We start from the raw sequence: 27,854 nt of genomic DNA, 5'->3' as shown, positions 1-27,854 counted from the left end.
AACATTATTAAAGATCCAATGGATTTTAAACTATTGAAATAATATATCGTTCTTTTGATGATACAATATCGGAATATTATTGCTAATGTTATAAATAAATAATTATAAAAATGTCAAATATCGAAATACTATCATTAATTTTTCCTTTAGCAAAATATATTTATTTCATGTATCATATACTTCTGTACTATTTCTTGTATTTATCCCAACTTTTAAGGTCCGACCTTTTTTTTTTTTTTTTTTTTTTTTAAGTAGCCGATATTCCGATATTATCGAAGGAAAATATCGATATTCCGATATTATCGGTTACTGGATATTGATATCGGATATCGGAGACAAAATATCGATATTTCGATAATATCGATATCAATATCCCATCCCTAGTATACGGCAGCTATTAGAGTTGCACTTACGGGACTAGTTCCTCCCACCACATAACAATCAATAACTGTCAGTCATTAATTTCCAAACTGTTGATAGCCATAAATACCAAATGATCACCAACCCTACTATCCAGTACTATTTTCTGAATATCTTCCAGAATCCAATACCTAAAGAGTTTTATGTTGAGGACTTCTTGGTCAAAATCCTTAATTTTTGTCTTGCACCTTTTCTTGGCAATAAATTTTTCTTTGCTTATATGGACTTCTTTATTTACTATCTGTCAAACCATTTATTTATAGTTTTTGAAATTAGAATTAATGACAATGTATCTGAGTTTGTCTCATATGGCCTTATCTTGTACCTTTCTAGTGTATTTCTTTTTAATGCTTGGATTTTACATTTATGACTTTTGATTAGTGAACACAATTCCTATAAATACGTGATAATGGCCTGGAATACAAAACTATTACTACTTTCTTTTTCTATTTATATATTTCCCTTCATTTGTTGATTTTTTCAATTGAATTTTCTATTTGAAATTTGAATTTCAATCTATTGAAATTTCTATTGAATCTTTGAAATTTCTATTGATGTAAATACCTAGATATGTTATTTTTACTTCAATTTTTCACCCTTATTATATTTATACTAATAAACGATCATGGTTTTCTACATTTTTCTTTTTTTCAATTTTTTTACATTCCATTATCTTGTTGGTCAGTTTTAGTTAAAAGATACCAACATTGTACAATGTAAAAGAATTGTTTAAACAGTATAATTACACTGGTTTTCTGATGGGGATCAGAATACTAGAAAGAAATGGTCCTATAATAACTTTATTATAATTAGTGAACTCTAATTCCCTGTTATTATTTATACAAACAGGCAAAAAATTCTGGGTCCATAAGCATTATCAATCAACTGTAACTGTTAAGAATGAGTTTTTATTTTTTCTAAAGTAAGGGATGACTGTTTTGAATCTAATTATTATTTAAAAAGATTACTTTATAGAAATTATCGAAATGCTGTATGCTCTGCAAAGCTTTTGCTCTTTGAATATATTTTAGTTAAATGTTAGTTTTTTTAAACAAATAAAATTATGGGGCTTAATTGGCCCATGTAACAAACATAAACAAAGGGATAAGAAAACAGTTTGTTGATGATGTTTTATTAAATTGAAAAATCTTACAAATTATTATTTTCCATTCAGCTACTAACTATCCATGCATTAAAGAAAACATATATATTTGTATATAGTTCCCCAAAACTAGATATTACAAATCTTTTCCCTTCTCAATTATCTGAAATCCAAGAAAAAAGAAATTAAGAGGATAATTTATTTTTTGTCCACATGATACCTACAAACAATGTCATTGCAGGGCTCCAAAAGAACTCTGCGGTCTAATGAAATGACTCTACCTGTCAATGCTCTGCTTGATACAGAATTGCAGTTACATTTTTCTCTTCAGGTATGTTTTTTCCCCTTATATACAAAAATTTTGTTGTCATTAGTTTGTCAGTAAGAAATGAGGAAATAGTAAACCTCACCAGAAAATAAGTCAGTAAGGAAGTAAGTACACTTTTATAATTGTACAATTTTCAAGCATTTAAAATCTGTTTTAGAGAAATGGTTTATTAAGAAAAATCTTTATTTCGTTTCATGATAAAATTGGTACAGTTGATTCAGGTAATCTGTAACTTCACAATCACGCCTAACTGGATTTTCTTCCATCTTTGAAAAATAAGAATTTTGATTGTGAGTTTTCAGGAAAAATGTCGAGGCAAGCAGCCTACAAATTGCTTAATTTTCTTCTGATTTCTTTGGACCCTATCATTCTTAGATTTTGACCAGAAAGATGTTATTTTTTGACTTACTAGAAGTCCCACTTTATTATTGATTAGTATTGTCAATAAATATTAAATCTGTAATTATTGCCTAGTGATTAAAGAACCCTTTTTTCAAACTTACTGCATCTCTCTATTATAACCATTTCTCATCCAAAAAGTATTTTTCGAGTTTTTATAGATATTTCGCATACTAAAATTGCAGTATTGTAGTGTTTTTATTGATTTTCATCATCTAAAAATTTCAGTATTTGAAGAGTCTTTCTAGATACATCTCACCTAAAAATTGTCGGTTTTGTATGTATTTTTTTCCTTTTACCTCCCTAATAACTCACAGAGGGTTTGGTTGAAACCCAAATGAGTTATTCTTCATTAAGGAAAAAAATTCATCTGATTCCTTCCAAACCCAGAAAACAATCTAGAAGAATGTATAAGGTAGTAGATTTTTAAAAATTTTGCAATTTTTCTAAATGTTGAAATAAAACTGCTAACTTGTGTCAATTCTGATAGTGGCCTACTCAAAATTAAGTGTATTTCATCAACCCATACTTGCACAAGTTAAATCTAATTGACACTGTACTCATGTAAATCGAGTATGGATGCAGAAAGTATTCTGAAACCTTACCCAAAATATGTTTACTCTAAATTCATTTTCTATAGTTGTAATTGTTTTTATGATGATACTCAAGTTACTCATGCTTGATATCTTGATTAAAATATAAAACTTGTATATATTATTAATTTCTAATCTTTTTTTTTTCAACTAGAAACAGAAAAGTGACTTAGTATTCCTTTTAAATTCTCTTAATTGATTATTAGACAAGTTAGCTGAATATCACAGTATTATATTTTTATGTAGTAATAGTTTTGTTTATAATTATTCTATCACAAAATTATTTAAAAATAAAAGTGAGTATATTCAAAATAACTTTGTCAATATTTTCTTGTTTATAAAAATTTAAATGATTTTTAACACTCTTATTTCAGTATCCCCACTTTTTAAAACGTGATGGTAATAAGCTGCATGTAATGCTTCAAAGGCGAAAACGGTATAAAAACCGAACAATTCTGGGATATAAAACATTAGCTGATGGAGTGGTTAACATGTCACAAGTAAGTGATTTTATGTCAGTTTTATGATTAATGTTTTGTTTAAATTATTAAATTGACTTTTTATCTACAAATGTTATGAATCATCTTTTACTGTTTCTTATTTTTATTTTTATTATTAAATTTTATTATATGAAGCATGTCCTCAACCAAATTGCCGGACACACTTTATTTTTGGTTTGCTGGTTGGGTTGAAGCCATGCTTCATACATAATGGTCCCATACCTGGCCGGATATTTCTAAATTCTAATAATGTTTTAAGTTTCAAAATCTGTGTTCACACATAAAGTCCATGCCAGACCTAATCATTAATTAAGTTCAGATTCATTGTTCAATTAATTAAAATACAATTCAGTAAAATAGTATTGTATAAACATAATGTATTGTTCTTACCTGAACTAAGAAAAAGAACATTTCAGCGGGGTTGATGATGTTCCATACTGCATGTTTTATAATTCAATGTTAATATAGGAAGAAAATTACTTCATATAACATAGTGCAGAACATATATTCATACCATGTCAGTTAAATTAAGATTCATTAAAACCCTTATTCTTCATTATTATGATTTACAATCCATAACATCTAATGAATCTTAAATTCAGTAATTTAGGAAAACATTCTGAAATGTATTAGCTATATGTTCTATTTCCATTTCATTATGTAAGTTTTCAAAGTGTAAAATGCTTAATGCACAGATAGCTAACTAATTTTAAAGACTTCTTTCAATCTATTGCCAATTTTCAATTTATTAATAAGGTTTAAGTTTAATTAATTTGTCTTAGGTTATTTAATTCAATTTCAAGTATATTCAAATTAATTTTGTTCATATCACATGCATTATAACCTAACTTCATAGTGATAAAGGATAAACTTAATAAAACAATCACTTTATTTCTCATAATTTTATTTCATTAGTTCCATAGCAATCATTTACAAGTTTAATTAACAAGTTGTTAATTAAAGTATAGCCTTTAAGTTAGACAAGTTACAAACAATTGTGTACCTAATATCTTGATTCACTTTCATCATGTATATTTTGTTTCATTTCTTATTCACAGCATAGTACAGCAATATACACATTAATTCATCACATTCCTTCTAAAATTGTCACGATTGAGAGAATATCCATAGAGACAAACAGCTTCTATCATATTGTAAGGTAACTGATCAAGCTATTATCTAGCCAGCGCACTACGCCATTACAAAGAGGTAGAACCATCTTGTTCTTTTACATACGGCAACTTGAACATCACCTTCTTCGTGCGATGACGTCACTCAACCTTGTTCCTTCTGCTGACGTTTCATAAATATTTCCTTTCAATTATTCGGCTATTCAGTTCTATCCCTTGGCATAATGTGTATATTGCTCTCTCTCATTAGTTAGCTATCAACTTTCTTGGTATTTTATTCCTTCAGTTCGACCTTTTGTTTCTTAATTCTTCTATCTCTCTCTCTCTTTCTCTGTTCGGGGGACTCTTCACATTTGTCATTGAAAAGTATGGTGAAATCAGGAACTTCAGAGCAGAGCATTACATCACGCGCCGCTATCTAGGAAAGGCGGATGCGGAGTGTGCAGCGGAATATTATGGGTGTTTCCAGCATCGATATGGAAACCCTCAGCGACGTTGACGCAGCCATGTTCGAGGCGAGGCTGGTAGAAGCTAAGCAGCTCTGGACTGAGTTCAGGGACGCCTGGAATGAGCGTGAAGACCTCACTGTCGCTATTGGAGAAAAGGATTCATTTCCTGACGACTCTTGGTTCGAGCTCTACGACGCATTAATGGAGGAAATAGTAAAGGCGAATGGTGCATTGTTATTAATTCAAAAGCGCGAAGCAAGAAAATCTCCACAAGACACTACGCTTCCTGCTTGCTCCACAATTAATCAAAATAAAACCTACACGCAGAAACCACAAGTACCTAGGATTCCTATCCGAACGTTTTGTGGTGATATCCTTAAGTGGTCGCATTTCTATGACACGTTCACATCGTTGATAGACGATGAGCCGACCTTATCCAACATCGAGAAGTTCCACTACCTTATCGGCGCTCTGTAGGGTGAAGCTGCAGCGGTAATCTCCAGATTTCCAGTTGAAGCAAATTCGTACGAATTGGCCTGGAAACGAGTGGTGGAAACATATCAGAATCCGCGGGTCTTAGCTAACGTACTAATTCACCGTATAATAGACTTCAACTGCAAAGGGGCAAGAAGTGACCTGCAAAGGTACGAGCAGTTTCTTACAGGTGTCGCTGACAGCGTAGAAGCTCTGCGAGCATTACAACTCAAGAACACTACGGACTTCCTTCTTACCACACTTGCGTTAAGGACATTGGACCCAGAGACTAGAAGACAGTTTGAACTGTCTCTCGGATCCAGCCAAGAGTTTCCCACGGTGGACAATGTTATAGCCTTTGTTCGGAAGAGGAAAAATGCTATCTGCATGTCACAGGACGCAGACAACTTTAAAACACCAGGGCGCTCCAACGAAACGAATCAGAAGCAGAGGTTCGTCTCTTTACATGCAACCTCTTTCAGAAATCCTAAGGATACTCCATCCTCAGTTCGAACGCCTCAGTACCATTCTGTGAAGCGCAAAGGAGCCGCAGAAGTTAGATGTCCTCTATGCAAGGGAAATCATCTCCTCTCCAAGTGCGAGGCTTTTATTGGGCTCCCTCTTACCCAGAAACTTGAACGCCTCCGAACGTTCAAGGTATGTTGGAATTGCCTTCGTAAGGGCCATGAGGTTGCCACATGTCGTTCGCAATTTCGATGTCGGATGTGCTGTAAGAAGCACCACATGCTGATCCACCGCCAGGAAGAAGACAACGCAGCCACTAAAGTCGATGAAACTCCCAATAAGCCAACACCTACGGAGACCTTCATTGGTTTCGGATCAACGCCATCTTCATCCACGGACACCATGGTACTATTAGGCACTTGCATTCTGGTGAAATCGAAGAGGGGAGACTTTCATATGACCCATGCTGTGTTAGACTCCGGAAGCCAGCACACATTTATTTCCAGCGCGCTCGCACACAAGATTGGCGCCAACATTGCGAATTTCGACCACTGCATCACCAGTCTTGGCTAGTCAGCTGTCCCGAAGTCTCATCTCAAAGGCTCCACGTCATGTACCATACGCCCATTCGCTGGTAAAGAAGAATGTAACCTCTCTCCAGTGGTAGTCGACCGCATCACGTCTTCTTTACCAAACGTCAACCTTCCTTCTTCCGTCGTCAGCCGCATTTTGCGCCACCCTTTGGCCGATCAACGTTTTGGGGAGTCAGGTCCAGTCGATCTGTTAATCGGTGGAGACTTATACCCACGGATTCTCGTTGGAGCTTCTCATCCTACTGAAGTCGATGGACTTTACTTTACGCCTACAGTCTTCGGCTTGGTAGTTTCTGGCGTTGTTCACAATTTGGCTCAACCTACATCCTGCTCTCTGTTCTTCAAATCTACTTTAAGCGTTTCGAACTCTACCGAGAACAGGGCAAAAATTCATTCTTCTTCGCGTTCAACGATCTCTAGAGACAAAAAGTTACCACCTTCTTCATGCACTGCTTCTCATTCAACTCACAACAGCTCTGTACCGCGTGTATCTACGACATTGTGTCTGCCCTTCAGCACAAGGTCATCTGGTGGTCCCACAACCACATCCACGACCTCGATTCACCGATCCACGTCTTCTACGCAAACAAGGTCTGTACCGAAGATTTCCAATTCATCGAAAACGCTCTGCATCATAGGACGTCAGCATCCACCGTTCAGCAGAAAAGATGGCGCTCCTTTCAATAAAGATTGTAAAGGAATGCATTCCGTTCAGCAATTTTATTCCAAGGTACTGCGCGAAAAACTTCCAGAACCAGATGCACCTATAAGTTCAGATGCAACTAATGTTCCTCGCATCAGTGATAGAAATTATTGTGTAACCTCAAAAGCCGATTCTCCATATAACACTACTTCGACTACACATTCCGATAACTCCACAACTAATAGTCACATCTTCATGAATGGAAACATTCTAAGCTGCAATGAAGGTTCACCAACTTCAATTCGTGACCGAGGTAGTTTGATGTTCATTCGGAATGTAAGGTCAGATAACATGGATTCAAGAAGTTTGGTCACCAATGCCAATCCTGTTGCTGTCTCTACCCAAGCGGCTTATGGTAGGACCTGGAATTCACCTGCCACTTCATCGTACGCCGTATCTGGAAGCTCTAGGGAATCCGGATCAAGTTTGCCATCTGAACATCATATGGACACAAGTCATTCCAGATCCTATGTGAATGATAAAAGGCGATTGGCAGATTCATACACACCCACAATCGAAGACGAACTCCACATCCATAGGGATTTTATTGAAGATGCAATACTGAGGCAAGAGAGTTTAACACCCATTCGCAATCTCTCTTGTGACTGTTACTTCGCCATAGAAGGTTCTAAAATCAGCCACTTCGGTGCAGCCAAAGTTTGAGAATCAAGCCGACTTCGAGAAGTACCACCATCACCCTAGAAGGTCAAAATGCTTTTTGTATATAGCTGGGATCAGCAAGTCGTTTTTGGTTCTTTCAATTCATTGTTCTTCGGCTTAGTTTTCTTCGTTTTTCATGTACATAGTTAGGGTAATGTGATTGTTTGTACTAGCATTCATGGGTTTAGTTCTGTTATAAATTTAAGTTCTTCGTTTTCATCCACTCTTGCAGAGCGGGAATTGTGAGGGTGGGCGGACCCATCCTCTACATAGTTCCTGGAAGTTGCACACATTTTGTTTATTTTTTTTCTATCCCACACAAGAATCAATTTCCTTTTTTCTTATTCATATTTTCTTTTTCTTATCATTAAGTTAGCCTAAACAAGTCATCACAAGTAATTTTAAATGATTGTTTAGGATACAAGGTTCATTTTTGTTTACATTTACACTCTGTGCATAAGCATAATCTTATTTTGTATTGTTTTTCTTTCAATGTAAATTTCAGCCTACCTGTTCCAGCCGCAACTCATCTCAACAAGTAAATCACCCGGAGCGATTTGTATCTGTATTATATAATATAAATTATGTATATTGTGTATTGTATAAACTAATCTGAACTTAATAACAATTTACATCGGTGGTTCAGTGGTAGAATGCTCGCCTGCCACGCGGCCGGCCCGGGTTCGATTCCCGGCCGATGCACCATTATGTATGAAGCATGCCCTCAACTGAAATTGCCGGACACACTTCATTTGTGGTTTGCTGGTTGGGTTGAAGTGGACTGTATAAATGAAAAATGAACATGGTTAAATGAAAAATAAAATTCTATTGTTTAAGTTACAGATGGTGTAGTGGGTGGCCGAAAGAAAACATTTGTGATTAAAGGGTTAGTAAAATTTTGAATGATAGGGCTATGGAAATTGTAGATATAAAATTGAGGTGGTTGATGATGATTGCCAAGTGGTGATGCATGTTAATTATTGGTAGGTGGACTTACTCCATGTTTCTTTCTTCCCTCTGCATCTCTAAGCCTCTCTCCTCTCTACTGCTGGGAACAACTCCAAGAGTTTTACTCACTCATGGTGAATTCCTGATGTCAGAGACAAAGAAAATGATGAACTGCTTCTCAAGACAAGATGGCTCTCACCCACTTTAGTCTGGGATGCTTCTCTTCACAGAGAGTGCTGGAGGAGGTGAGATTGGGCTGTTGGCCACTTGGGGCGCTACTATATCCTGTAGGCTATTATGCCATGATGTTTGATGGTGCCCCCTCCAATTCAACCTTTCGGTTGCCGTAGGTTAACCGGAACATACCGCCCACCTAAATCGCTCCGGGTGATTTACTTGTTGAGAGGAGTTGCGGCTGTAGCATGTAGGCTGAAATTTACATTGAAAGAAAAACAATACAAAATAAGATTATGCTTATGCACAGAGTATAATGAAAACAAAAATGAACCTTGTATCCTAAACAATAATTTAAAATTACTTGTGATGACTTGTTTAGGCTAACTTAATGATAAGAAAAAGAAAATATGAATAAGAAAAAAGGAAATTGATTCTTGTGTGGGATAGAAAAAAAATAAACAAAATGTGTGCAACTTCCAGGAACTATGTAGAGGATGCGTCAGCCCACCCTAACAATTCCCGCTCTGCAAGAGTGGATGAAAACGAAGAACTGAAACTTATAACAGAACTAAAGAACCCGATGAATGCTAGTATAAGAGAACAAACAATCACATTGACATAAACTAAGTACATGAATCTAATAACGAACAATAAACCAACAGAACAATGAATGAACCAAAAATGACTTGCTGATACCAGCTATATACAAATATACGTAACTAATTTTGACCTTCTAGGGTGATGGTGGTACTTCTCGAAGTCGGCTTGATCCTCAAACTTTGGCTGTACCGAAGTGGCTGATTGTAGAACCTTCTAGGGAGAAGTAACAGTGACAAGAGAGATTGCGAATGGGTGTTAAACTCTCTTGTCTCAGTATTGCATCTTCAATAAAACCTCCATGGATGTGGTGTTCGTCTTCGATTGTGGGAGTGGATGAATCTGCCAATAGCTTGTTATCATTCAGATAGGATCTGGAATGACTTGTGTCCATATGATGTTCAGATGGCAAACTGGATCCGGATTCCCTAGAGCTTCCAGATACGGCGTACGATGAAGTGGCAGATGCATGCCTGGTCCTACCATAAGCCGCTTGGGTAGGAACAGCAACGGGATTGGTATTGTTGACCAAACTTGTCGAATCCCTGTTATCTGACCTTACATTCCGAATGAACATCAAACTACCTCGGTCACGAATTGAAGTTGATGAAGCTGCAGTGCTGCTTAGAATGTTTCCATTCATCAAGATGTGACTATCAGTTCTAGAGTTATCGGAATGTGTAGTCGAAGTTGCGTTATATAGAGAATCGGCTTTTGAGGTTTCACAACAATTCCTATCACTGATGCGAGGAACATCAGTTGCATCTGAACTTATAGGTGCATCTGGTTCTGGAAGATCCTCGCGCAGTACCTCGGAATACATCGCTGAACGGGATGCATTCCCTTATAATCTTTATTGAAAGGAGCGCCATCTTTTCTGCTGAACGGTGGATGCTGATGTTCAATGATCCAGAGCGTTTTAGAGGAATTGGGAATCTTTGGTACAGACTTTGTTTGCGTAGAAGACGTGGATCGGTGAATCGAAGTCGTGGATGAAATGGATGTGGTTGCGGGATCATCGGATGACCTTGTGCTGAAGTACCGACACAATGTCGTAGATACATGTGGTTCAGAGCTGTTGGGAGTTGAATGAGAAGCAGTGCATGAAGAGGTGGTAACTTGTTGCCTCTAGAGATCGTTGAACGAGAAGAAGGAGGAGGAATTTTTACCCTGTTCTGGGTAGAATTCGAAACGCTAAGAGTAGATTTAAAGAACAGAAAGCAGGACGTAGGTTGAGCCAAATTGTGAACAACGCCAGAAACTACCAAGCCGAAGACTGTAGGCGTAAAGTAAGCTCCTTCGACTTCAGTAGGGTATGGAGCTCCAACGAGAATCCGTGGGTATAAGTCCCCGCCGATTAACAGATCGACTGGACCTGACTCCCTAAAACGTTGATCGGCCAAATGGTGGCGCATAATGCGGCTGACGACGGAAGAAGGAAGGTTGACGTTTGGTAAAGAAGACGTGATGCAGTCGACTACCACTGGAGAGATGTTATATTCTTCTTTACCAGCGAATGGGCGTATGGTACATGACGTGGAACTTTTGAAATGAGACTTCGGGACAACTGACTCGCCAAGACTGGTGATGCAATGGTCGAAATTCGCAATTTTAGCGCCAATCCTGTGTGCGAGCGCGCTGGAAATAAATGTGTGCTGGCTTCCGGAGTCTAACACAGCACGGGCCATATGAAAGTCTCCCCTCTGCGACTTAAGCAGAATGCATACAGTGCCCAATAGAACCATGGTATCCGTGGATGACGATGGCGTGGATCCGAAACCAATGAAGGTCTCCGTAGGTGTTGGCTTACTGGACGTTTCATCGACCTTAGTGGCTGCGTTGTCTTCTTCCTGGTGGTGGATCAGCGTGTGGTGCTTCTTACAGCACATCCGACATCGAAATTGCGAACGACATGTGGCAACCTCATGGCCCTTACGAAGGCAATTCCAACATACCTTGAACGTTCGGACGCGTTCAAGTTTCTGGGTAAGAGGGAGCCGAATAAAAGCCTCGCACTTGGAGAGGAGATGATTTCCCTTGCATAGAGGACATCTAACTTCTGCGGCCCCTTTGCGCTTCACAGTATGGTACTGAGGCGTTCGAACTGAGGCTGGAGTATCCTTAGGATTTCTGAAAGAGGTTGCGTGTAAAGAGACGAACCTCTGCTTCTGATTCGTTTCGTTGGAGCGCCCTGGTGTTTTAAAGTTGACCTGTGACATGCGGATAGCATTTTTCCTCTCCCGAACAAAGGCTATAACATTGTCCACCGTGGGAAACTCTTGGCTGGATCCGAGAGACAGTTCAAACTGTCTTCTGGTCTCTGGGTCCAATGTCCTTAACGCAAGTGTGGTAAAAAGGAAGTCCGTAGTGTTCTTGAGTTGTAATGCCCGCAGAGCTTCTACGCTGTCAGCGACACCTGTAAGAAACTGCTCGTACCTTTGCAGGTCACTTCTTGCCCCTTTGCAGTTGAAGTCTATTATACGGTGAGTTAGTACGTTAGCTAAGACCCGCGGATTCTGATATGTTTCCACCACTCGTTTCCAGGCCAATTCGTACGAATTTGCTTCAACTGGAAATCTGGAGATTACCGCTGCAGCTTCACCCTTCAGAGCGCCGATAAGGTAGTGGAACTTCTCGATGTTGGATAAGGTCGGCTCATTGTCTATCAACGATGTGAACGTGTCATAGAAATGCGACCACTTAAGGATATCACCACAATAGGATTGGGATTTGGGATAGGAATCCTAGGTAATTGTGGTTTCTGCGTGTAGGTTTTATTTTGATTAAATGTGGAGCAAGCAGGAAGCGTAGTGTCTTGTGGAGATTTTCTTGCTTCGCGCTTTTGAATTAATAACAATGCACCATTCGCCTTTACTATTTCCTCCTTTAATGTGTCGTAGAGCTCGAACCAAGAGTCGTCAGGAAATGAATCCTTTTCTCCAATAGCGACAGTGAGGTCTTCACGCTCATTCCAGGCGTCCCTGAACTCAGTCCATAGCTGCTTAGCTTCTACCAGCCTCGCCTCGAACATGGCTGCGTCAACGTCACTGAGGGTTTCTATATCGATGCTGGAAACACCCATAATATTCCGCTGCACACTCCGCATCCGTCTTTTCAAGATAGCGGCGTGTGATGTAATACTCTGCTCTGAAGTTCCTGATTTCACCATACTTTTCAATGACAAATGTGAAGAGTCCCCCGAACAGAGAAAGAGAGAGAGAGATAGAAGGGGAAAAGAATTAAGAAACGAAAGGTCGAACTGAAGGAATAAAATACCAAGAAAGTTGATTGCTAACTAATAAGAGAGAGCAATATACACATTATGGATAGAACTGAATAGCCGAATAATTTAAAGGAAATATTGATGAAACGTCAGCAGAAGGAACAAGGTTGAGTGACGTCATCGCACGAAGAAGGTGATGTTCAAGTTGCCGTATGTAAAAGAACAAGATGGTTCTCTTTGTAATGGCGTGGTGCGCTGTAGCTAGATAATGGCTTGATCAGTTATCTTACAATATGATAAAAGCTGTTTTGTCTCTAATGGATATTCTCTCAATCGTGACACTTTTAGAAGGAATGTAGTGAATTAATGTGTATATTGCTGTATTATGCTGTGAATAAGAAATGAAACAAAATATATATGATGAAAGTGAATTAAAGGTACACAATTGTTTGTAATTTGTCTAACTTAAAGGCTATAATTTAATTAACAACTTGTTAATTAAACTTGTAAATGATTGCTATGGAACTAATGAAATAAAATTGTGATAAATAAAGTGAGTGTTTGTTAAGTTTATCCTTTATCACTGTGAAGTTAGGTTATAATGCATGTGACATGAACAAAATTAATTTGAATATACTTGAAATTGAATTAAATAACCTAAGACAAATTAATTAAACTTAAACTTTATTAATAAATTGGAAATTGGCAATAGATTGAAAGAAGTCTTTAAAATTAGTTAGCTATCTGTGCATTAAGCATTTTACACTTTTAAAAATTACATAAATAAAATGGAAATAGAACATATAGCTAATACATTTGAGAATCTTTTTCTTAAATTACTGAATTTAAGATTCATTAAAGATTATGGATTGTAAATCATGATAATGAAGAAATAAGGGTTTTAATGAATCTTAATTTAAATGATATGGTATGAATATATGTTCTGCGCCATGTTACATGAAGTAATTTTCTTCCTTTGTTAACATTGAATTTTAAAACATGCAGTATGGAACATCATCAACCCAGCTGAAATGTTTTTTCTTAGTTCAGGTAAGAACAATAAATTATGTTTATACAATGCTATTTCACTGAACTATATTTGAATTAATTGAATAATGAACTTAATGAATGATTAGGTCTGGCATGGACTTTATGTGTAAACACTAATTTTGAAACTTAAAGCATTATTTGAATTTTATTAATCCGGCACGGTACAGGACCATTATGTATGTTCTTTTTCTTAGTTCAGGTAAGAACAATACATTATGTTTATACAATACTATTTTACTGAATTGTATTTTAATTAATTGAACAATGAATCTGAACTTAATTACTTAATATGGTAAATTGTTAAAACCTACTAATGTCAGTATTTTAATTAAAATTTATGCATTCATTTCTTTAAGTTCAGAAATAGTTATGGACTGATATATTAAGTATTTTTCATTCCTACATTTTTTTCATTAAACGTCTTGTAACTGAAATTATAGTTCACTTGAAATATAAAAATTTACCCAATTTAGCTAGTTTTCATTTGGAAATCTATTGTAGCTATTGTTGTTTTAATAGTGATTAAAAGTAGCCAATTTCAAAATGTATTGATAGTTCTGACCTGTGGAAGCTATGGACAGTACTCTTCAGTGATTAATAATAACTTTGGAGGCTACTTGTTCTGTTATTAACTAGTTAGGAGTGATAAAAATTTACAAGTTAGAAATGAAACTTAAGAGTTCATATAAAATATGAATCTGATTATTGATATTAAAATATGAATGATTATATTCTCAGCTAATTAGATAAAATTCCTCAGAAGATTTTGGAAATCCAAATAACAGTTTATTATTAAAGACAGCTGACATTCAGAAACATTTCAGAAGCCTCTTTGAAAAAGAGTATCTCCGCAAACGTGCGAATTATGAGAAATTCACCCCGATGCCAAATTTGATGTCCATAGATAGTTGGGTGGTGAAGAGGGCTATCAAGTCGACATCGTTGGACTTATTTCCGAGGCCGGATGGTGTGTTGGTCCGCACAATAAAATACTTCGATGTAACACACATCATTAAGTATATTGCAGAGATCATGCTGAAGGTGGGGTATGTACCAGAGCCTTTATGCCAAGGGTGTACAATATTGGTCTACAAGGGAAAAGGAGACCCAAAAAGTATTTCCTCCTGGTGGCCAATAATGATATACTTGATTGTGCGCTGAACTATCGAGAAAGTTCTGGATTGTGAATTGAGAAAGCAGGTCACCTTCAGCAAAAGTCAAAGGTCTGTCGGGAACACATGTACATCGACGTGATCATAAAAGATGCCAAAAATAGGAAAAAAGATTGCGTGGTGTTTTTTCTGGACGTGATAGGTGCTTTTGACAACATTGGTCATGGACACACAGTGAGCTCGCTGGAGGCAAGAGTTGTGTCATCCGATCTCACAAATGTGATCAGGGCTCTCCTAACCACAAATAAAACAAAGATTAATATAGGAACCCACACAACTATTCAGATCAGTGTCAAGAGACTGTGGTCCTCACAAGGTTTGCGGACGGTCAGGCTGTAGTGGGGCGTGACAGGGTTTCTGCAGAAAGAATAATAAATAGTGTCCAGAGGCTGCTCGCGGAGATTGGTCTGGCAATAAATGCAAAGAAAAGTGTAGGTATCATAATAGACAAAGGAGAGCTGCAGTCAACAAAGCTCTCTCTTGAGAATACGGAGGTCATCCAAACGGCAAAAGTTGAGGACTCCAACAAATATCTTGGATGTACATTCTCGGGAGAGCTAGTATTTGGAGAAGAGGTGGTAACAAATCTAACTAATAACCTTGATAAATTAGTGAGTTTGTGCTTGCTCAAGCCCGCACAAAAGATCAACATTGTCAACCAATACTTGTTCCCGGGCCTTGTTTACCCTCTCCAGACTGCTCCCCTACAAAGATACATCCAGAGATATTGGAGGGCATTGATACCAATATTATGGAGTATCAAGGCAATCATCGGGCTCCCAGCTAACACCTCGGTGATGCTCTTACGCACCCAGGAGATATCAAGGACTGGGTCTTATCCGCTGTCAAAGTTCCACTGCACAATGGTTCACTGGTCCATTGTCCAGCGACTATCGAATGTTCCAGATGCCCTATTCCAGTCTACATTCAATTACGAAGCCGAAATCGCGGCATGTGCTGATAGACCCTGATAGAGGGTTGGATCAGGGCAATCAAAGTGTGAGAGCTCTACGGCAGTCGTTGCATGAGAATGCTTTCGAAGAATGGGCCAATTGCAGGTGGCAGGGTATTGGTGTTGGCCATTTCAGAGAGACCCTGAAAGCGAATAGATATGTATCTAAGAAGCAGATACTCTCAGGGTCAGAATAGGAGAACGCCCTGAAACTAAATATCAACTACGCACCCCTGCGTGGAGTCCCAGGTGCCAGTGGAGTCCAAGGAGAAGTTGGGTCCTTCTGTCGAAAATGCGGCAGAGAGTCTGAAACACCTGCCCATGTGCTGGGAAAATGCCCCTACAACTCCCTCCTTATAAGACGCTGGCACCACAGGGTCAAAGAAGAATTGATGAAGTTCCTTGAAAAAAGACTTCACCTGCTTCGAGGAGGTTTATTGGGTTGACACTGACGGATCCGTAAGATACGCTGATATTGTTGCATTTACACAAGTCGGAGGCATGGCTCTGGTCTTGGATACGACGGTAAGATTTGAGAGTAATGACCTTGAACAGGAAGGTGGAGTGGAAAGGGAAAAAAACGAAATATATGAAAAATCCATCCCTTTCCTTAAGGAAAAATTCAGCGAGACCTTCGGAGAGAGAGAGTTCACCGTGAGAGGCCTCTGATTTGGATCTCGCGGAACAATACCAGATAGAACTAGAAGGTTCTTAGAAGGCCTAGGTGTTAGCATTGGGGATATTGCGATCTTGGCGGAAAATATTATTAAAGACTCCCTGGGGATCATACATCATCACCTGTTTGGGAATTAGGTCTAGATTATTCATTATGTTATTTATTTATTTTAGTAGGTGGACCTGTCAATTTGTGTGTTTTAACTTATTTATTAATATTTTCTTTCTTTTTTCTTATATGTAATTTATATATGTCCGATCACGGATTGATTAGTATGCTGTGTAATGTAGCAACCCGATGTATTTGGGCAGCATGAATGAATAAAGCATTTCTCTCTTCTTTAATCCCTGTGTACCAGAATAAAAATTCTGTTAGTAACTATACAATCCTGTACTGTACAACTTAACAAAAATAATAGTTATACTTACCTATTGGTTAGATAAAATTGTATTATAGCTTTTTGATCAGAATGTATAAAAAAAAGAAATAATAATATTATTATTAAGCAGAAGTGGCATTGCCATGAAATCATGCTCTACTAAAAATCAATTTTTACAATATTCATTTGTTTAATATAGCTTGAAATATTTATTGGAATTATCATATTTTGTCTTGATTTTATTATATATTTCAATGTTTTTCTCCTATAGGTGCTTCAGAGACAATTAGATCTTGAATTAGATCTATTAACTGATGGAAAGGAATCTAAAATAAATAACATTGCTGCTAGGGTTACAGTTCATGCTTTAAATAGTCAACCTGTAGATTATGAGGGACCTACGAAAACTACGCTTCATCATGGTAAAATAACTATTATAACTGCAGTAGAAAAACAAAATAAATAGTCATTCAAATAATTTGTTATAGACTTATAGGTTCAAATTATATTCTTTTTTTTTTTTTGTTTTCATTATTATTATTTAAAAAAGATTGATTTAGTTAGCTTCTCTCTGCTTAAATCATCTTTTTTCATAGATATTCCGCTTTTTTTTATTATGGTGATCTTATTCTGGTTTCATTAAACTAGTCTTGTTGGATCCTAAGTAAAACTTACAGGTAAACTATACCAAACTGAGTTTACTTCTATTAGCTGAAACCATTTATTAGTCCTACAATGTCTGCAAGTTTTCTGAAATGTGGTTCTATAACCTAAGGAAGTCAGTGGGTGTAAAATATCTTAACTGAGAGATATTGTGCTAAATATAGGAGTTATTTTTTCCTTTTCCTTTTGTTTGTACTCCCTACCTTAACTGTCTAAGCCAGGTTGATAGTGTCCATATTCGAAAGTGGGTCTCCTGATTACCAAGTGAGGTCCTACAGCTAGTACATTTCTACAGATTTTTAGCATTCTATAATATTTATTATTCTTTTGAGTACCTTATCTGTCTTATTTAGTAGATAGATGATATTATATGCTGAGTCCCAATACCAAGAATAATATTGCATTTTCCATAGCTCATTAATTGTCATATGTATAAATGTTTGCTGGATTATCTGTTCATTTCAGTCCTGATCATATTAAAAGATACCTTTCTGATATCCAACCATATGACTTTGTGAGTCATGTTGACTTTTATTCCATTAGGTGTCTTACTGTATTCTTAACTATTTTTTAATCATAATTTTTACAAATATTATGTAATTCAGATAGTATTTGAGTCATAAATGGTGTATGTGTTTGATTTGGAATATTTTATTTGGAGTTTCTGAATAGATTATTGGACTTTATCTTCTTTCCAGCTCGAATTGGAGATTTTTCTGATGAAGATGAAGAATTCAGTAGTAATGATGATGGATCAGATTCTGAACCTATGCTGGAAGACCATAGAGAAAGGAAAGCCAGTCTAACACCAAATTCCACTGTAAATTTTAATCATTTTTTTTTTTTTTTTTTTTTTTTTTGTAGATTTTCTGGGTCAATCCGTTTTAAGTGAGCCAATGTTGGTTGCTTGACTAATTCAGAAAAATTCATACTATATAGATTAATTCCTTGATGTTTCGGTCATTCAAAAAAATTTTAAACATTAATAGATTTGCAGTTTTTTAAATTACTTAACATTATATTCAATATCATTGGTGAGTACTTTAACCTTTCAAAATTAGGCCTTCTTAAAGATTTTTTTTCAGCAATTTTTGTTGAGGTACTAGACAAATATTTGAAAATTAAATACATAAATGGAGTCCATTGCATCAAACTTCATTATACATTGCAACTTATAGATTTAATACTAAATAGATTTTAGATAACACTACTTTGATAATCCTCGCATGTTTCAGAACAGATGTTTGTTTTATTCATTGTGGCAATGCCTTCCTGTTCTAATTTTCCAAATGAGCCTTTCAGTTGACCAAGTAACTTACTTCAATTTCAACAGTTTTCAGAAAAGTACTTTTAATAATTTTTGTCATTAAAAAATTTTAACATTTTTTTTTTTTACAAAAGTATGGAAAAAATAAAACTAACAAACTAATGTATAAATTAACTTGATTAGCTCAATTGTGTGAATAAATAGTAAAAGTAATAAATAGTCAACTTTAACAAAACATTATGCCTGCACTAGCATTGATCAAATGCAGATAGGTTCTAACGTGTTCAGTTAACTGCTATATACTCTCTCTAGCACACAGCTGTTATCAGTAGATTTGGCAATACATTGCTAGACAAAACCTTATGAACGTTCTAAATAAAATTAAACTAAATGCAACAAAGTTATTTAATATATATGCACATATTAATTATTAAGGTATTAATATACAAAACAAGCTTGGGAGAGATTGGGCGGCCCTTGGCTGTTTCGGATTTTTCAGGTCATCTATTGTCCCCTCTCTTTTTTCCAGTTGTATCCTTTAATTTATCAAATTATTCAATATTTTGTATTTATCTATTGTTTATTATTTATAACAATGAGAACTGCTTATTTGTTTTAAATAAGCAAAATCGATAGTACTTTTCAGGAAGTTTTTTTTTTAATTCGCCATTTAAACCCTGTTGAAGTATTTGAACGAGAATAGTACCTATCTGGTATTAAACACCACTTAATTGTACATTGATTTACCAAATTTAATCAAAATCATTTAAGTAGTTTTTGAGAAAATCATAAACAAAACTGTAAAATCAATTTTTAAAAGTGGCATTTCTAGTTGTTCAATTTTAACAAAAAAAGTTGCTGTTAGATCTAACAGCAATCTTAGGCATAAATATGTAAATACCCTAAACATGTAATTTCAGTTTCATACAACTTTTCGTTTTTATGCTAGGCTGTTCATGCTCTCATGAACACACACACACACACACGCTAGATGACCATTTTGCAAGACTTGGTTATTAAACTTCCGGAGACCTCAAAACATTTATTTCCATGGAAATCTCAAATTCAAAATTGTTTATGATCCATTACCTCCACTTACTAAATATTCTAAACATTGGTAAGTAAAAGTAAAAAATGAACAACTAAAAATCAACTTTTAAAAGAGCTTAATTTTGAAAGGATGATTTACACACCACTGATACTGTGTATAATAAGTAAACTCCTTTGTTCATTATCACAAGCACTACAATCCAGAACGGATCTTTACCAAATCAAGACATTGCCTCCATTTCTCTCTGCCGTGTGCAAGGGTCTGCCAAGCTCTTGTTTCATCATATGGTAATATGAAAAAAAAAACTGAAACTTTGAAATTGTTTTTTCTTTCAAAAATCGAAAATTTAATTTTGTTAATTTTCATTTAATACCTTTGATAAACTTGACTTATGACAATTCAGCATTGAGTAGTGTAGAAAACTACAAATGTCTGTGAACTCCAAAAATGATTAAAAACAGAAATAGAAATAGCCACCATTTGAAAACCAGCTACATTGAAATTTGTTATTGAGCTGCCAAAACATCAAGGAATAGACTTCAAAAGTATTAGTTTTTTCTTCTCAAGTGCTTAAGAAAAGGTTTATATTTTTTCTGGATCACTTGGAGTGGTCTAACCCCTTTACGAGATAATTGAATTCCTGCTTTTATCAACATACAAATATTTGTATTGTTATCTCTATGATATTTAAATAATAGAAGCTTATTGAATACCAATTAGTAAAAAACTGCTAATTGTATTTAATCTAGGGATGAGCAATTCAATTCTTTTAACTGCCTATTCCCAATGAGTGATTCCTTCTTGTATATTAAAAAGTACTTTTTAATGAAATAACTACTAAAATTACCGAACCTGCTGGTTTTCCATTTAAAATCTTTTTTTTTAACCTTAAACTTATTACACACATTAGTATAAAAATATATTTTATTAAATTTTAATAAATAAAACACAACTATTTTAATATAAAACATAAATATTTGACAACCTATTTCAATCCTTGTTCAAGTTCTTCATCAATTGTCGCTAAAGTATAATAAAAATTGTTACATAGTTTTTCTTTTCTCTGGTTTTAACTGTGTTCCAACCTTCTTTTCCTTTAAGGCCATGGACTCGTATTTATTAACTGTTTTCATTTTCTATGTTTTATATTATCATAAATTCAAAATACTAAATATAAATTTTTTATCATTGGGTTGAAATAGAAATCAAATTATGCAAGAAGATAGTTGATCGTATGAAGCAGATTTTAGGAAGACAGTCCGGGCGGTGGTCAGTAAAGTCAATAGTAGAAAAAAATTTACTTATTGTTAATAATGTTTCGTCTTATTCCTGAAATAAGGATGACAACTTAGTTGAAATAAAATTCTTACACTTGTTGATGAAAATTACATTTTAATGAAGTATTCCTATTGTTAACGCCATGTATATTGATTAAAATGTAACTATTATGGTAATTAGGCAGTAAATAAATTTAATTACATTTTTTATTTTGTATTTTGGTTAGAAGTATGTTTTGTTTTAAATGAAGAGAATTGTACGTGTATTGTGGTGTTTATATATTGAAAAACTGTGCCAGTGGGATTATTTTCCACAATACAAGTTGTGGCCTACTTGCAGTTGCCCAGTCGCTTTAGTATGGTATAGTCGCCCAGTCACTTTTGTAGAGAATAGTCACCAGACCTTGCTGCATGATTTATGGGAGTGCCATTTCGATTTGTGGGCCCACCTATGTGAATTATGAGAAGAACATCATCTCCGACCTTTCGGAACGGACCTCAGGACCTCTGACCCATCGAAGTTCATCAATTCGTAACAGTTATAATCATCAATTTTGTAAATTTGTTGGGTCTTTTTTTTTTAATTTAAATTTTGCTTATTGAAGGACCTTTTTATTTTTAATTTTTGTTCTATATTTTATTTTGAAGGTTTTGTTTTTGTTTTTGATTGAGGTTTTTTTTGTATTAACTTATAAATTAACAAATAAATTTTTACCATCTGAGCCAATATTTTTTTTTTGTTTTGTTTTTTGTTCTTTTGTAGCTTTATTGCCAAGAGACAGAGTCGATTTGAGGTGGCTTTAACACCTAAAGTTATAAAACAGTGCAATCAAGCATGTAATATTAACTTTATTTTATCATATAACTACATCCTAAAATCACATTTGTGTAGATTTATTATTAAAAAAGTTTTAAATTGTACTTCTGGCAGTTAGCTGGAGTCGATTTTTGCTCTATTTGCAGTATAGGTGTAGCAGAGGTAGAAGGGTGTAAAAACTCCATTCCCACTTTGCCAATTCCCCTGAATTAACCAACTTCAGGTTGTGTTGGGAATCACCAAGTTGATCATAATTTTCCCAAGTGCATCACTTAAGAGAATAGTTCTTGTAAATTGACTTGCTTATCCCTAATTTAATATTTTTATTGAGTTTTGATGTTTTACTTAAGGCAAATATTTTCTGAAAAAAAATCCTACAAATATTAGATTAGACCCCAAAATGAATTTTATAGAAAATGTTTAGTATCACTTCTTGATACTTGATTGGCAATGTTCTTGAACCTCTACTCTATGAAATAAATTCCTATGACTTATAATGATAAGATGGCAAACTTTTCAAATTTCATCAAATTCTGGCCAGGATTTAAGACCATTGAAGGAACCTAATTCACAAAACATTAGAAATCTTCTCAATATGTTTAATTATCACTTATAACTTAGTTCTAAATAATTTAGTTTTCTATTAAAGTTAAGTACCAATATTTGTATGACACATAGTACTAGAAAAAAGATTATTTAAACAGATTTAATTTTACACAAAGCATCTTGGCCTTTTAAAGAAGTAGGCTCAATTCTCTAAACTAATCTTAAATTAAGTACAACTTGTGATGCTCATTTTATCAACATGGTGTTTGGCTGAGGCACTAATGAAATAGATTGTGAAAATTGACTCAGTTGTTTTATTTGTCACAAATTTTTTTTAAAATACTTATAACTACCTGCTCATACAAATTTCCAACTTTTTTTCTTAATTTTTTATAATTAATTGAAATTTAATAGTAATTCAACTTTTTTAAAAATTGATTTTGTAAAAATATTGTTATGAAAATAGTTAAGAATTATTGCATGATTTAGATTCACAATAAACTCAGTTTATTTTACAAAACCACTATAGGGCCATTTTATTTTCTTCACACAAAATGGTTTCTTATGAATAAATTATTTTAATAATTTTGTTGTATGTAGCTGAGCATCATTATTTATTTTATCTTTTTTATGTTGCTAAAAAAACCTGAGTTGGAAATTTATTTTTCAAATGAAGAAATGCTATAATAATAAGACCTCTTTCAAGGTCTTGATCCTGATTGTGAAAAAAAAAATGAAATAGATTGTAAAAATTCCTCCAGTTTTTTAATTTATCATTAACATGTAAGAAGAGTTATGAGAAGATTTTTATTAATCTTATTTTTTTAATATAGCGAAGAAACATGAAGCAGAAGTTTTTTTCTTTCCTGAAGAGATTCAATGCTAACAAGAGGACCCATGGTCCTGGTCCTAGTTCTAAAAATGATCAGTGGGCTAAATTCTAAAATTATCCAATTTTGTTGGATGTCCTACATATGTACGCTGCATGATAAGAAGATTATGTTTTTCTAACTTTAATATTACATGTTAATAAAACATTGAAGCTTTGTTTGTTTCTTAATTTATTATAATATATTTTTTAAACTCATTATTTTTTTAATATAGCAAAGAAACCTGAAGCAGAAGTTTATTTCTCTACTGAAGAGATTTCGTGTTAATGAGGACCTCCATGGTCTTGATCCTGATCGTGAAAAAGCTGGTATTTTAAAAATATTTATATCTAATTCATTAATTAACTTCTTGATAAAAATCTAATAATGCAAGTATTAAGTTTATGTAGGTTATTTGTTGATGCTTGATACTAAAATCTGGTTGCTATTATGTTAAATTTATTAGTGACAATTATGAATTTTATAATTATTCTTCGTTTTTATAATTAATTAAAAAATATAACTATTTCTTTATAAAGTTCTTTTTAGATATTTTCTTTGCTTGGTTTCTGTTATTAGTTGCTTTTTTGTGTATCTCTTTAAAGCTTTTACCTTCCTTTAGAATATCTATCTAACATTGTTTGAGAGAAACTCATTGAAAAAAAGTTTATTATTGTGAAGTATTTAGTTGTTATCTTTAGCTTGAAACGTTTCTGGAATGGGCTTTGCATTAAAATCAATCCTTGTCTAACTAACATTTTATAACTTACTTTTAATTGAGCTTTATAGTAAAGCAGCTGGGAGCTTGTAGCCTATAACACGGTGGTACCATGGATCGATGGCATAATTAATTACACCTATAATCAACAGACAAGGGTCATCATTGTTTCATAATAAGATATTGGATTAAACAATAAATGCAATAAAACTACCTGATTAACGAGTATTCAATAGCTTAAACATTCTTTTATTTATTTTGAAGAATAATGATACTATTGAACATTATTTTATTTATTCTTTTATTTATTTTCCACTTTGTTAAAGTGGTATTGACCCAGCCATTTTAAATTCTATAAAATGCAGTCTTTAAGTCACAGGGTTTTTTAACTTTTATCAAGTTATTTTGGTAGCTTTAGAACTATATATCACTTCTAAGCTAATTTTTATATTTAATGATATTAATTTTAAATCATCTAATCTTTTTCCAAAACAAGTCGAGTAATATTTTGTAAGAAACATTGTATATCCTGTGGAAATTAAGCATACTAGAAAACCCATCATTAAATCTTGACACCTTTATGGGGTAAGAAGTTATTAGGGCAAAGACCAAAAGTTCTCTGTTGAACCCTGGATTATGGTTTATCATCTTGAACCCCTTTATCAACTTGCCACTCAGAATCATGACTATTAAAACTGATCTTTGAAGTATATAATCCCAGAATTAATATTATTAATTAAATGAAGAAGCAATTTTTATTCTGAGTCACATAGGCTACATACATTTATATATATATATTCAAATTTACAATTGTATATAATAGTACATCCACTGCATTTGATGTAGAATCATAATGACATGATACAGGCATGAAGAGAAACTATCCATTAGTAGCACCCTAATAACGTTTTTATATTAGGTCTTGTGGCCATCTTCTTTTCAGGCGCCTCGAAGGATTGTCTGGAATTTCAATTTCTGCACCAATCTTCAAGGATTGTGATATGGGATTGGGAATGGTTGGGATATAACCAAAGGGTTATTATTAGGTACGAGGACACTTGTGCCATCGACATACTTGGTGAGGATAGTGTTAGAATTGGTTGGGATGTCCGCTGTAGAGGATGGGGCCGAGGATACTACCTTGAGGACCACCAGTGGACTGAGAGAACAGGGTTGAATAGGAACCATTATGGTTTACTTTGAATAATCTATCAGTAAGAAAGGAATGGATGATGAGAAAGTATGTAGGAGGCTCAGTACATTCCACGCTCCAAAGAAGACAAGACAACGTCCACCACAACATGGCATTGCTGGATAGTGGAGTGGGATGTTTGGAATCCAAACTGGTGATCTGGGATTATATGATTGGAATCTAGGTTGGGGTATAGGCGTTCAAAATTGAGTTTTTCGAGGATTTTGCCCATGATAGGTAATAGAGAGATTGGGCAGTAAGAGGATGGGTATTCTGGTGGCTTTTGGGGTTTGTATATCATTTTGACTTTAGATAATTTCCATAGGTCAGGAAAATATGTGGAACAGAGAACAGCATTATATATGTAGGTTAGGAATTGGATGGTTTACCGAGGAAGAAGTTTTAGGATGTGGGATGATATTCAGAAGCTTTGCTGGTAGGTAATCTCTTAATGAAATATTTCAGAAGGATGAAATGCTTTAGGTGATAGTTTCATTTGGATGGGAATATTTAGTTCTGCTACAATACATTCAAGGTAAATTGGGTTGAGGGTATCAGAATGGGGAATAAAGGTGTCCGAAAGTTTGCCACTTTTATTCGTCAATTCAGGTCTAGGTTTTGGATTCAGTGAGAATTGGATAGTTAAAATCTTTGAAATTCAGCACCTAGTTTAGTGGTTCTCCATTATGATTTGTCAGTAGTTGTAAGATTTTTAGTAAATTTCGGATTTTGAATTTTCTGCTTTTAGTTTGTTAGTCAATTTGGTGTAATACGTTTTGTTAGTTGCATATTTGGTCCTATGCTACTTCAATCTTGCTCTGCTTTTTTCTCCTATTAAGATACAAATATGCTGTGGCAGATTTGTCAGTTTATTGTTATTAATTCTACTACTTTAAAGTACTACCATTTGGTTGGTTCCTTCCCAAGATTTTCAAGTGTTTGAAACATTCCTCTTATTTACTTAATTTATTTTATTTTTTGTACAGTTTTAAATTACAATAAATAAAATAAAAATTCTACTAGTCGAAGTGTTGTCATTTATACTTGTTCGATTGATTCTGTGAGTTTTTTTATAGCTTCATCGTTCTCTTGTTATGTCTTCAGTTAAATGTTCAAATATATAGTTTGTTTTCTAAGTCGCATCTAAATTTGTTTCTGTCAACTCTTCATGTAATCAGTGAAGAAGTGGAGGGCTTAGATACGAAGGTTGAATGTAAAAAAAGCAGAACTGGACTATGATCTGATGAAAGGTCATCCTGGGATTTAACAATGGTTTGGGAGGAGGAAATCTAGGAGATGTCAAGGATATTAAGTGTTTTTTTAGAGATATAGGCCAATAAGTAGAATTTTTAGGCGAGAGGATAGCATAAGTATTGGAGGTGGAAACACGGGATAGGATGTGACGACGGGAGTTGGATGTTCAACATCTCCATTGTTGGTGTTTAGCATTGTAGTCTCCTCCAGCAATGAAGTGCAGTCCGAGGGTTCAGAATAAGGAATCAAGGAGGTTATTGCCAGGAGGACAGTATACAACTGAAAAGGTAACATGGAAAGGCCGAGTTGAAATGACTACCGAGGTTGATTGAATAGCATCAGTTGGATTGGAAGGAATAAGGGAATGGGATAAGGATTTGAGAATAAGAATGCAAGAACCAGCATGGGAAGTGTTGTCTGAGTGGTCTGATCTATATGTGATGTAGTCACGTATGTAAAAGTGTGCCCATTGAGTGAAATGAATTTCAGTCAGTAGGGTAATGTCAATGTGTTTATCATGTAGAAATAAGTCAAGTTCCTCAAGATGATTTTGTAGACCATTGGCATCACATAACAAGACGGCTAGGGGCCTTGTGGTCATCGTGGAATATTAATCAGGATTTCGGGTAGGATTCATGTGAGAAGGTTGATCAGGGGTATGATGGTCTCTTTTTTTATTGATCTATTTTATACCAAATTGGCCTGGTGGGCCTTACATGGTTGATATAACCGTTACATTATATTTTGTTTTTAACTGTTGATTATGGGGAGGGGTATAGTCTCGTACAAAAGACACCCCTAACTATATACAATGTTACAATTAAAAGAAAACAAAGATAAAGTAAATATATAAGAATAATGCTTCTTAGTAAAAGAGAAAAGTAAAATCAATAATAAAAAATAAAAAATAACAACATTTGTAGACTTAACAAAACAAACAATTGCCCTCTAATGGTAAAAAGAAACAAGTTAATTTGAAAAAAAAATAATTATAATAAGTAAAATAGAGTTAGTGTGAATAATAGAATTAATAAATATAAATTATGAGAGATGGTTGACCGTGGATGATGAATGAGGAGAAGATGGTTGGGGGTGCGGTCAATGAAAAACACAAATAAGTACGATTAACTTATTTTAATGTGCCAACGTTTCGGCTAGAGTTTCTAGCCTTCTTCAGGGCTAAAAACAGAACAAGATAACAACCACAGTA

General features: G+C 34.7%; 1 protein-coding gene and 1 non-coding gene across 3 annotated transcripts in view; both read left to right on the top strand.

Moving 5' to 3' along the window:
• The window catches only part of KrT95D (phosphofurin acidic cluster sorting protein KrT95D), a 52,630-nt gene that overhangs the window by 7,857 nt on the left and 16,919 nt on the right, over positions 1-27,854 (top strand). Inside the window, exons 3-7 of one of the 2 annotated variants that reach the window (XM_014426890.2) lie at positions 1,764-1,853; positions 3,217-3,342; positions 17,262-17,412; positions 18,352-18,473; positions 23,716-23,809. In XM_014426890.2, the coding sequence (XP_014282376.1) occupies positions 1,764-1,853; positions 3,217-3,342; positions 17,262-17,412; positions 18,352-18,473; positions 23,716-23,809 (583 nt within the window). Of the gene's footprint in view, positions 1-1,763; positions 1,854-3,216; positions 3,343-17,261; positions 17,413-18,351; positions 18,474-23,444; positions 23,810-27,854 lie in introns of those variants that run through there. The other variant, XM_014426891.2, reaches the window with a different exon arrangement.
• TRNAG-GCC (transfer RNA glycine (anticodon GCC)) lies at positions 8,448-8,518 on the top strand. Its single transcript has one exon. It is a non-coding gene; the product is annotated as a tRNA-Gly (tRNA).

This window comes from Halyomorpha halys, unplaced genomic scaffold (genome assembly GCF_000696795.3).
Source record: "Halyomorpha halys isolate HHAL.00 unplaced genomic scaffold, Hhal_1.1 Scaffold601.1, whole genome shotgun sequence".
Taxonomy (NCBI): Eukaryota; Metazoa; Arthropoda; class Insecta; order Hemiptera; family Pentatomidae; genus Halyomorpha; species Halyomorpha halys.
This window is presented reverse-complemented; position numbering and strand designations above follow the sequence as displayed.